Source organism: Parus major, chromosome 3, assembly GCF_001522545.3.
Source record: "Parus major isolate Abel chromosome 3, Parus_major1.1, whole genome shotgun sequence".
NCBI lineage: Eukaryota > Metazoa > Chordata > Aves > Passeriformes > Paridae > Parus > Parus major.
In genome coordinates this window covers 111,218,919-111,231,507 of record NC_031770.1, presented here as the reverse complement: position 1 = coordinate 111,231,507, position 12,589 = coordinate 111,218,919, and the positions used below count along the sequence as shown (strand labels likewise).

At 44.4% G+C, this 12,589-nt stretch overlaps 1 protein-coding gene across 3 annotated transcripts in view; it reads right to left on the bottom strand.

The window, feature by feature from the left end:
• The window catches only part of INTS9 (integrator complex subunit 9), a 60,289-nt gene that overhangs the window by 9,813 nt on the left and 37,887 nt on the right, over positions 1-12,589 (bottom strand). For all 3 annotated transcript variants that reach the window (XM_033513128.1, XM_015622687.2, XM_033513129.1), the window contains 3 exons: positions 10,458-10,629; positions 5,625-5,749; positions 4,155-4,322 (listed from right to left, as the gene is read on the bottom strand). In XM_033513128.1, coding sequence (XP_033369019.1) covers positions 4,155-4,322; positions 5,625-5,749; positions 10,458-10,629 — 465 coding nt within the window. The remainder of the gene's footprint in view (positions 1-4,154; positions 4,323-5,624; positions 5,750-10,457; positions 10,630-12,589) is intronic.

Below are 12,589 nucleotides of genomic sequence, written 5' to 3'. Positions count from 1 at the left end.
TGTAAAGGTCAGGTAAAAGCAAGGAAAAAGAGCCAAGACAAAAGTTCCATAATTAAAATAGCTGATTTCCTAATTCTTTCTGCAGTATTTTCTGGTAATTTCACTCGGTGTCAGGCTGTGCCTTGTACACTGACACTCTCCTGACTGGGCTGTGTCCTGAGGAACACAAAATTGAGTATTTGAAAAGCACAGAGCCCTCAGTGAAGTGTCTGCTGCCGGCACCGAGTGATCCGCACCATTGTTCAGCTGTAATTAAACTGGAGGCACTTTATTTGCTCAGACACTACTGTTTAATTTTATCTGTTTGCTCCAGAAGGTGTTTTCCATTTTCCCACCTTTCTCCTGTGAGCAGACAATGGCTAACCAATTTCCAGGAAGCAGTCTTTTTTATTATTATTATTATTTTTTAAGTGAAAGGCAGGTGCTGAGAAGAAATTATTTGAATTTAAGTGTAAAGGTTTGCACAATCCCTGGGAGAGCCATTCCAGCCTGATGCCTTGGGACTGTTAAAAACTCTCTCCAAACAAAGGCTGCTGTGAGTGTAAATCTCATTATCATACAACAGGCCTGCCTGACCTGCCTTTGCTCCTCGGTGAAGCGATTGAAATATAGACAAGGTCCAGCAGTAAAAGTAAATTTCTATTAGTCTGGCAGGATCTGAATCACTGCAAGTTCTGGGAAAGGAAATTTCACTCTACCACAGCATCAGCCTGCACTGAGTGGAGCCAGGCTGAGCCAACCCTTTGGGTTTCCAAAGCTGGAAGAATCCAGGCAGAACTTTGAGCTGGGGTGTCAGAAGAGGGCCCTGATCAGGATTTCATTGCAGCAGCCATTTTTTTATGAGACTTTCAGGTTTACTTCACACACAAATCCCAGTCCTGCAGCAGATCTAGCAATTACTGGTTTTTCCAAGGTGGATTTCATCATTCCATTTCAGGCTAACGTGGTTTTGACAAATAACAAGCCATTGCAAGGTTTCTAGGAGCTATAAAATGCCCTTTTCAATTGTCACTTGAGCCTGCACAGAACCCCAGGGCTGGTGGGAGCCCATATTAAACAAATGCCCTTTCCTTGCAGTACAGAAATTCCTATATTCAGGAACCCTAAACTACTGAAAAGGGAACATTAAGCAGGAAATACTCCCACACCAGGGAGCCCCATCCATCACATCTGAAATCTGTCTTGCACAACCCACTCAGCAGAAGGGAAAGCTGCATCCGTTTTTTACCAGGACCATGCAGTTCCCTTAAAAAGAAGGAGCAAGATCCTCTTTTGGAGGATGATTTGCATACCTTGGAGCTGGGGAATGGCATCCTGTTAACATTCCTGAAGCACAGCCTTGCTCTCAGGAGCCTTTTCAGGAGCATCACTACAGACCAAGCAGCTTTTGCAGCGAGTTGTGAAGAGCAGCTTTGGAATCAGGGAAATCCCAGAATGGATTGAGTTGGGAGCAACTTAAATTTCACCCAGTTCCACCCCCTGCCATGGGCAGGGACACCTCCCACTATCCCAGGTTGCTCCAAGCCCATCCAGCCTGGCCTTGGACACTTCCAGGGATCCAGGGGCAGCCCCAGCTTCTCTGGGCACCCTGTGCCAGGGCCTGCCCACCCTCACAGGGAACAATTTGTCCCCAGTATCCCATCTACTCCTGTCCTGTGGCAGTAGGACACTATTCCCCCTTGTCCTGGCACTCCAGCCCTTGTCCAAATCCCTCTCCAGATTTCCTGGAGTCCCCCTTCAGGTGCTGAAAGGCCAGTGAACAACCAGCCTGAAGAATCCCTGGATATGGACAATCACAAGATGTTTCTCCTCTCTGAGCACGGACAGCTCTGAAATTAGGACTCCTGTGTGAATTTAATATTGGTTAGGGGAGGAGAAAAAAAGGCCATTTCTGTCCTACTTCCAGATTTCTGCTGGATGTCTCCAAGTTAAAGGGAACGCTTTTCCCAGGTTGGTGAATGCCACATTCCCTGCAGAACATCCTCCCTCCCAGCAGCTTTGGGAAGTGCAGGGAGAGCTGGAATCCAGCCCCTTCAGAAGCTGACACAAGGGACAGGCTCTCATACAAAGGCTCAGTTCCACCTCGGTTTAGGTGGAAACCCAAGGCTCCAGTGGAATTTGAATAACTGGTGAGCCCCAGGCTCTGCACTCTGAACCCAGGATTGGTTTCATGCTGGTGAACTGAAGCCATGTTTCACCAGCATGAAACCAATCCTGAGCTCAGGATTCTTTCAGTCTTAGGTTTAATGGGAACCAATAAAGATGCAAATTTCCCAAACAATTCAATATACATGCCATGATGGAGCTGCAGCCAAGCATATTTTGTAATGAAAGCCTTCTCCTTGTCTCCAAGCAGTGGGCTGGGCAGGCTCCTCACAGGAATGGTGTGAAATGGTGGCAGTGGCTGTTGTGGGCTGGCTGAAGGGATTTGTTACGTGGGTCCCACTTCTGCTCTTCATATTTGGCTCAACTAAAGGATATTTCCTCCTTCTACACTCCAATGAAAAGTCACTCAATATTCTGGTTTCCAAAGGGCAGTAATGCCTGCTTGCAAAAAGCCACTGTCACCTTTGATCCAAGGGCACATTTGTGCTGATTGCATTGTCAAAAAATATTTTAAGCTTGTGTCTGTCAAAATATGGGTCACCCTGTGTAATATGGGTACATTTGGATTTGACTTATGCGGTTAATAAATCATTAATAGATGTTGTGGGGATAAGTAATCCACATTTTAGATGGCTACAAGCAATCCATTAACCTGCTGGGCTCCTGCAGCCTGTAGGAATTAACCATTTATGGAAATTGTTGGAATACAAATGAGCCTTTCACTGCTTCTTTACCACGACTGAAAACTGATCCTTAATGGGAAGGGTATTTCTAACAGCAGGTGAATTTGGGGAAGGAGAAAGACAACTCCTGGCTGCTAATTCCTTGATTTTCTGGATCCTTTCCATGGTCCTGGGGCTCTAGTTCAAACTGCTGTGCCTAAAACTTCCACATATTTAAACTGGAGGTGACTGGTTGCTTCACTCACGGCAGAGATCGTGGTTTGTCTTGTGGGATAGGACTTTCTTGCAAAGGAAAACTTGCCTGAACACAGTTTTTGCTTGCTCAGAATCACAGAATCATGGAATGGTTTGGATTGGAAGGAACCTTAAAGTTCATCCCACTCCAATCCTGACACCTTCCACTGTCCCAGGTTGCTCCAGCCTGGCCCTGGGCACTCCCAGGGATCCAGGGGCAGCCACAGCTTCTCTGGGAATTCCAGCCCAGCCCCTCCCCGTCCTCCCAGCCAGGAATTCCTTCCCAAGATCCCACCCAAATCTCCCCTTCCCCAGTGGGAAGCCATTCCCTGTGTCCTGTCCCTCCATCCCTTACCCCAAGTCCCTCTCCAGCTCTCCTGGAGCCCCTTTAGACACTGGAAGGGTCTCTAAGGTCTCCAGGCTGAACAGCTCTCTCAGCCAATGTTTTTTTTTTCAGTTCCCATTAGTTTATAGGGTGAAATTATCTCTCAAAAATGCTTCTTTCCTAGCTCTCCAATTGACAGAATGTGCTTTACATGATGAGAGTCAACTGTAAATCCCAGCCACAAGACATCTTTAGGACAAATACCTTTAGTTCTGAGGCTGCATCTCCAGTCCTGAGGACTGGGACCCTCATGACAAGAGGGGCATTGAGGAGCTGGAGCGTGTCCAGGACAGGGCACAGAGCTGGGGAAGGGGCTGGAGCACCAGGAGAGGCTGAGGGAGCTGGGAAAGGGGCTCAGCCTGGAGAAAAGGAGGCTCAGGGGGCTCTTCTGGCTCTGCACAACTCCCTGACAGGAGGGGACAGCCGGGGGTGTCGGGTTCTGCTCCCAGGGAACAGGGACAGGATGAGAGGGAACAGCCTTGGGTAGCACCAGAGAAGGTTTAGGCTGGATACTGGAACAACTCCTCCATGGAAAGGGAGGTGGAGGAGTCCCCACCCCTGCAAGTGACACTTGAGGCCAACCAACAGCGGCGGCACTGGCTGACAACTCAACTCCACGACCTTAAAGACCTTTCCCAACCACAACAACTGTGTGACTCCATGACCTTCCCGAGACTGCTGAGCTGGAATTTGGCTACAAGAACCAATCAAGAACCCCCCTGAGCCCGTGCCCTGCAGGGACTCACGTCGGGCATGATCTCAATCTTCTCGTAGCGGCGCTTGTAGGGCAGGGTGAGCACCTCGGCGCGGCGGTAGGACATGGCCGGGGGCTGGCAGTCGATCATCAGGTCCGTGCGGTGGGACTGCGTGGGAGGGGGCTGTGTGTACTGCTCAGGGCACACCACGTGCAGGGGCTGCAAAAGAGCAGTGTGGAATTCCCATCAGCACAGCAGGGAACTGTTGGGGTCAGAGATGCAAGGTATATACCTTTATCTGTAATGCCTAACTCTGACACCCAAAAAAGCACTGAGTTTCACATAGCACCATGGAGACAACGGTTAGAGTAAGTAGAAAAAATTGAAAATGTGAATGTGTGAATTAGAAAGTTTTTGAATCACTGGGTGAATGGGTTGAGGTTTAGAATTTAAGGTGGTTTAAAGAGCAGGGGACAAGATGGAGGATTTAGGGTGTTGTCTCTTGTCCTTCTTCTTTCTTCTTCATGTTCTTTCCTAGAGGTTTTTGGGTAGTAGTAGGTGATTGGGTAGAAAATGCCGCAGTGCAGCACAAAGGTGTTGGGTCATTGGGTCACTAATAAAAATAACTTAGTTGGCACCTGTTAATTGGGTAAATGGACATATAAAAGACCTTGAAGAAGATCTTTGTTAGCCATTTTACCCCTTTACTATCATAGTGCACACAGCTCCTTGTACCTTGTAATGCTGATAAGAAAAAATAAACAACTGAGAAAAACGAGAGAAAAAACTCGGCTCCCGTCTCATCAATCTTCAGTTCAAAGGGAAAAGAACCCAAATCCAAAAGTCCTATAAAGGGACAGGGAACTGATCCAGGAGCAGGGAGCTGCCTGGAATTTGTGGCCTTAATCGTGACTTTGATGTCGTACTTGCCGCAAGGAGAGGAAAAATCAAAATATCAAATTGCTTTTTTCTACCAAATCCTCGCCAGATAAACTGGAAGGAAATGGCAGCAGTGGTGGAAACCATCCCAAGTGTCAACATGTGAGGCTGCACAAACCTCGGCCGTCAATAATCCAGGCTGCAAAAACAACTCCTGGAGTTTTCCAGAATAAACACAGCATAAACAGGCTGGTTGCCACTGCAGGGTTTAAGGAAGCCAAAGGAGAAGCCAGTGGTTCTGCAAGCTGTCCTGGAGACAGCACAACACATCAGCAGTAACATGGAAGGAGATGTCAAATTTTAGTACAAAAATCGAGATGGGCCACAAAAGCACCAGAGTCAAGGGGGAACAGCAGATACTACAATAATCCTATTTTTCTTAGACCTTTCCTAATGAAATTTAGGAAATTTCTGGAAAATTTCCTAAATTTTCCAGAGCTCAATTCTGTGTCCTCTTGGTGGAAAAAAAAAGGATCTGGGTGTTTTCTCCATTTTTGTTGAATGCAACATTTGCTCACAATTAACTGATTTCATTTCAGCTGTGTGAAGAAACGTAAGAAAAGGCAACAGAAAATTCATTACCTGGACTTCTTTGAGTAATTTAGACACCTGAATAAAGTTGAGTCTCGTGTCAATGGGACAATAAACACATTTCATTGCCAAGGGCTGATAGGGAGCCAGGGCATCCAGGTAAGAGAAATCAGGTTCTGGAAAAAGAAATGTTGAAAACACTCAAAAAGCCCCCATTAACAACAAAAATGGCCCAATTCCTCTCTAATTCCAGTTTAGTCAGAGCTGTTGCTCAGTGTTAATTCTGGTACAGATTTCTCTTCCCTTCCTCCTTCCCCCACCCATTATTTTAAATTAATTTGATGAAAATTACGCCCACAATTAGTCTTACTTTAATCAAGCAACACAGCAATACTATTTCATTTGAACACATTATTGCATGATTTTTAGAACAAATTTAATCAAGACAAAAACATCACCTCTTATTTTTAATCAGATCCTGTAAAGGAAGGCAAAATGTAGACATTTTGAGACTTGTAAGGTAATCCAACTGGCAAGTTGGTTTTCACCATGACAAAAATGCAGCATAAAGATGGTAATAAATATAAGTATTTATTATTTTATTTATTATTTTGAATCTAAGTGCCAGGTTTAGACCGGTGGGAAACCAAGGGTTCTTCTATTACTGGATTAGAGGTTTGCCAGGGAAAAGTCAGGCACTGAATGGGCTTTTACTCCCACAGAGAATAATAAAAGATTGAGAATACTACAGAAAAAGGTTAATTTTTTTGGTGAATGACAAATGTAGATCTCAGGTGACACAGTGTAGGATACAGGTAACCTCTTGATTCTGGGGGTCAGACTAATGGTATGGAAAAGATTATGCCCTCTCTATCTCCCTGCTAATTGTGGGGTAGATGAGACAAAGGGAATGCTGGAAAAGAGAAAGGGATGCATGAAAGTCTCATCTGCTGGATTATCCTGAACCACAAGGCCTCCAAGGACACCAGGCAGAGCCAAATGCAGTTCAAGCCTGGCAGGAACAGAGCAGGAGGGATTCTCTGGCACCTGCTGAGGCTGTGAAAGGATGAACTTAAAGAAAACTGAAATTCAAAGCCTCCAGTACAGATTTAAAGAGCCATCTAGGATGTTGTGACATGGCAGCAGAGCAGAGCACTGGTTGGATTTCTCATGCAGACAGCAAGAAAAAAAATCTCCTTCAAACCTTAACAGAGCAAGTTCAGCACCAGCGTGACATCCAACAAAAAGACAAGTTAATTGCTCACCTCAAAATCTCAAAATCTCAAAATTTGCTGCTGGCTAAGCACCACTGAGCACAACGTGGGGATATTTACCCTGAGAGAACAGAACATGGCAGCAGGCAATGACACAAATGTTTAGAACTGCCAAAGAGATAATTTCCCCAAGTTTAAAGCAATTGTAGCTGCCTGGGAACATGAAAGTGAGAAATATTAACAAAAAATGAGCGTTGTATAAGGACGTGTACATGAAGCCATGAATCCACAAACACGAAATAAAAATTACACTGGGCAAAAAGCCATGTTAGTTAAAAGCAGATGTGGTGGTGGCAATGAAACAAAGCCTAAAAATATCAATGTAAAAATGGCATTTTATGTCAATTAAGTTTATTAGTAATGAATAGCAATTTAAAAATAGGAATACTGAGAAAGTTGGGAGTTGAAGAATGATCAGTGATCAGTTCAGGTTAAATGACAAGGCATTGTAAAATTCATTAGGGGAAAACAGAAAACTTAAGTCAGGCAGAGGTTCTCTGCTAGAGATGTGCTGTGAAATTGTAAAATTTTAAGTTTAAAAAGTTACCAGAAGGGAGGTTCTCCATCCCATCTGGGGTTGTGGAGGACACAGAGATTTGTGGCAGCACCTGTTCAGCATTTCTGAATCAGCAGGTTCAGAGAATGTACAGACATGGAGTCTTGGTCTGGGAATCCCATATAAAATCCAGTCCAAAGCCTCTCTGAACTCCTAATAAGGGCAGGAGAGCCTTGGAAAAGGGAGAAATTCTAATGAAGGAATCCAAGCATGGGACTTGGGAGATTTAGAATGTTAAAAACACAACTTGAGCTGGGCTCACAGGGAACTCGCATGACACACAGGAACTGCTGTTCTGAAACCACCCAAAATCCCAAAGTCACCTGTCTGGAGGCAGCAAGTGCTTGTCAAGGACACATATTGACTTTTCCTGACAGAATCTCAGGTCTTTAGCTTTCCCCCCAAGACTCCTGATTTACTGCTGTGTGACACTGAGTTATAAAACCTTTCACTGTACAGCACTGACATGCTTGAGCTGGTTTTAACATCTCCAAGGAAGCTGGTTTTTAAAGGAGACTTCTTTATATTGTGTATTCTCCTAGAATTTCTTTGTGGTTCAGCTGTATTCGATATTTTCAATCAATAAACTCCTCAATACTGCTCCAGCAGTGATATCTGCAGGTGACACCAGCCAGCAGAGCAGCACCACAGTTCCCTCACAGCCAGGTCCTGGCTGCTTCAATTTATATTCTTGTTTTTGTTTTTTATATTACAGATTGGAAAGGTGGAGACTGACTTGTTCCTGTGGACTGAACAAGCAGTGTTCATTAACAATGCAGGATGGTTTGGGGTTTAAAGGTTTTATTACCACAAACCAGGAGTTTTTCACAGGAAAAGCTACATCATCATCTGCTCTCACACACTGCTCTAATGGACTGGGGTTCTTTCAGATCCACTGGAGATTTTGGCTTAAAACAGAAAAGTAATTAAACAATGGAAATCAGTGGCATCAGTGGAGGTTCAGATTTTTACTGGTATTAAGAACAGGAGAATTTAATCAGCTAGGAATTTCTGTAGACACAGAATCATTTAGGATCTCTACAGTCATCAAGTCCAACTGCCAGAGCCAGCACTAAACCCTGAGTTTTGTTCCAGCTGAGACAACCATAAGGAAATAGTCACAAGGCAGTAGGACCATCCTGCCCAGTGGATGTGCCCACAGACAAAAGCCATGGATAGACAGAATTTAGGAAAAAAACCCACCACAAGCATCTGGAATCACTGTGCACTACAAGGTCACCCAGCTAAAGTAGCTCTCAACTGGAGTTTCATGAAGTACAAACTGGGAATGGATCTCCAAGACCATGACCTGCTGCACCCCCAGGCTGTCAGGAGTGACATCTGGATGCTGTCACAACCTGCCAGGGCCAGGCTCTGACAGAATTTCTGGATTGCCTCAGTTCACTGAAGGATTAGGATCTCACACAGAAAGGTCAATTGCCTCTCCTTACAGAAGACACAGAGGAAGAGTTCCTGCCATTAAAGGCCAGTTCCTGACACCCTGGGCAGCACATTCACAATGTGATTAATGCCACTGGTTCCCTGGGGATGCATGGAATACACACCCCAGCAAATTCTCTGCAATTCTGCCTTAATTGAAGTCCTGACTGGAGTAGAATTCACTGTTTCCAAGACAATGCATATCCACATTGCAATTTTACCCAATTACTGTAATTAGGGAATGTCTCCTGAACTCCTCAAAGGTCAGGAGGGATGGGCACTGCAGCAGCTATACCTTCAGTGCTGTGGTACCTTGCACCATTTCCCAGCACAAAACCACTCTGGATTTAAGTTTTCTGCAGGAACCTCCCCAAATCTCCCCTCCCACTGAATAGGGTTAATATTACACTATAAATATCCCCAAATTGGCTTAACACTGTCATGATACTGTCACACTTTTTGGTGCCAATATTGTGAAAGAGTCAAAGGGACTTGCTTGTCACTAGCCTCGAGTTCACAGTTTAAAAAGAAAGAAGGAAATAACCCTTTCCCACCCTCTTTTCTTCGGTTTTGTGTTGTCCAGCAGCTTTCCTATTCACTAAAAACTGAAGGAAAATAAACTTAACAGTGGGACTCCATCCCACCCTTGCTGTGGGAGTAGGTTTGATCTGCTCCTCAGGCTCTCCTCCCCAGTTCTAATCACTTTGTCCAAAAATCCACACCTTCTTTAGCTGGCCAAGTCATAAAGAGCACACCTCCCATTATCCCAGAGCTCCTTAGACTCAAAACCAGGGGTAAGGACCTAAAGGATTATTCTTTGGCTCCTAAGATCAGGACAATGCCCACTGCAGGGCTTTGTCTGGGTGACACATCAGGTACAAACACACCTGCACAGAACCTCACCTGCAGGGAAGGCCTTGAAGGATTTTTAATCAGGGTCAGCACTGGAAGCAGATGGAGAGAAGTGAGGGAACCTAAAAGACCTGTTGAGTACTGAGAAAGGAAAGAGCTCCCCTGGGGAATGAGCCTGAGCTGTACCTTCAGCTACAGATGTGTCTGCCAGCCAGAAACCATCTGAACAAAGCTCAGCCCAAAGGCAGGAACAGCTCAGATCCCCGTGCCAGGTCTGTGTGGGGTGCACACTTCTGGGACAGCAGAGAGGACAGAAACCACTTTAGAAACACTGAAAGATGAAAAGGCAGGAGAAAGGATGAGGAAAGGTTTGTGGTTCCACCAGAATATGGAGAAGTGTTTCTCCTTTCTGACCAGCATTCATTAGGTCTTTCCTGGGTTTAACTTGCAGCCAGCTGCTTTTAATTCAAAAATTAATTTCCTGTAGGCATTTTACTGCTGTGCATAACAATGATTTTGCTCAGACGTGGCAGGAATGGACTCTGCATGGCAAAGGTTGGCTCTGCAGGGCTACACTGAATTAAATGGCACAATAATTACATTTGTCCCTGCAGCCAGTCCTGGGGCCTTAATTTAGATAAGCTCCTACTGAAGTCAAAAACTTCTGTCCCAGAACAAATGAGTAAAGCCCCAGGGATGCAGCCACACTTAACCAGAGTGCACAAACTGTTAATTTGATAATGGCATCAGCATTTTACTTACCTGTGAATATAACAGTGTTCAAGCTGGATTTTCCCCACAGCTCCATGAAATGCACCACATCCCCAAATCTGAGAGAGGGATGCCCAGTGAACACAACACAGGGCTGCTTGAAGTCATTGCTGAAGTCTCCATGGATGCTGGGATAATGTTTCAATTTGTTTGTCTGAATAAGCTGAAAGGAAAACAAAAATCCAGACAGTGCAACTTTTCATGCCTCTGTGCTTGAGTGTGTTTCTTTACATGAGATTATAAATGTTCAACAATTTATTCCTAACTCATCAGGAGAGTCCCTTCCTGTATACCCCTTAGATTTTTCCAACTAATTTAGTCATGACTGTCATAAATGTTATGAAAAGGAAGTCAGAGCATGGGGCCAGGGGCCTCCAAGTCCTTGCTCTCACTTCTTTGGTACCAGCAGGATGGTGACTGGGAGGAAATTCTGCAAACACTCCCTGCTTCGAGCTCCCTGGAGTGAGCAGAGTGCTCAGCTGCCAAATTCACAATAAGCTCCTTTTTCCTATTTGCCATGTCTTCAAAGAGCTCTGGGCTCATGTTTAACCTGCTTTTCTTGCATCACAGCAGTACCAGGCACTTTTGCCTTCAGCAGATGTTGCTGAGCTTCCCCCATCTAAAGGTTTCACACAAAATCAAGCCTGCTGAAAAAGAACAGACTGACTTTCCCTTCCTTAACCATCTCTGAAACCAGCAATAAACATGAACTGAGAGCAGTAAGATGTTTTGCAGACACAGTGCAATCAGCTCTGCAGGTGGAACAGATTTCTTTACTAAGATGGAGAAGTTTATTTATCAAGGCACTTTTCGAAGAGTTTTGCTTTATTTCTCCTGCCACTGTTTTCTAATCTGCAAAACAAGGTGCAACTTAAAAAGCAATTTAATAACCAGGCTGTGAAGCACTTTCATGGAATATTTTGCGAGTTTCTTCCTTGGCAGGTACATGCTTCTATTTCCAGCATGAAAATAACTGTAAATACAGTTTAAAAAGCAAGGAATTTAACACATGAAATCACAGACTGAACAGCTGAAGAAAAACCATGGAGATAAAGAGTGTGAGGGAGGGAAGGGGGCTTCCTTTGTCAGCCAGTTTGAAAAGGAGGTTGGGCTGTTCAACAAATCACAGAATCTTGGAATGGTTTGGGTTGGAAAGGAACCTTAAAGCTCATCCTGTTCCATACCCTGCCACGGGCAGGGACACCTTCCTCCATCCCAGGCTGCTCCAAGCCTTCTCCAGCCTGACTTTGGACACTTCCATGGATCCAGGGGAGTCACAGCTTCTCTGGGCAGCTCCTCACCACCCCCACATGGACAATTTTCTCCCTAATATCTCATCTAAACCTTCCCCATTTCAGCTTAAGGCTCATCCTGTGTTACTTTTTACAATGGCTGATCTAAGGTGCCTCTATGGAAATGAAGAGAAACTGAATTCTCAGCAGGTTGTGCACCACAAAGCACCTCAGAATTCAAGGTTATGACACAATTCTCTAGATGCACATGGATCCTTGATGCATGTGGATCCTTGAATCATGGAGGAGGTAGAAACTGGACTACATTATCTGCAGTTTATAAGTAATAGCTAATTCCTATTTAATCTTCAAGAGGGAAATTAGGAAAATATTCAATAACTGTTCTGGCAGTTGATAGGCACTGAATCTCAAAAACATTCCTGCAATTGTACTGGTACAGATTTCAGATTAATACATCTGGAGTGCAGGGTTTAGAATCTAAAACTAGCTACAGTAATAAAAACTGCAGTTTAAAACTAATTTGAAGCCATAAAATACTGACATTTAAATGAACTTGTAGGAAACGGCCTCAAAAAGTGTTTTTCTGTTGGTTTGGTTTTGTTTTCTTTTTTTCAGGGAAACCAAAAGTCTCAAAACTGAAATTGCAGAAGCAGTTTCAACTGAGTAAACTGGAAGAGGAGGATGATGATCTCTATTTCAAACATGTCATATGGATATGTGACATTCCAGGGGAAAACTCTTCCAGGGACAGGCAGATAGGTCAGGGAAAGACATTTATACTGCCAGCACTGATCTAAGACACTCCTGAAAAATCACAAACTGTTGTTCCAGCATCTTCTTTCACAGGTTCCTTCAAATGATATTTATTTG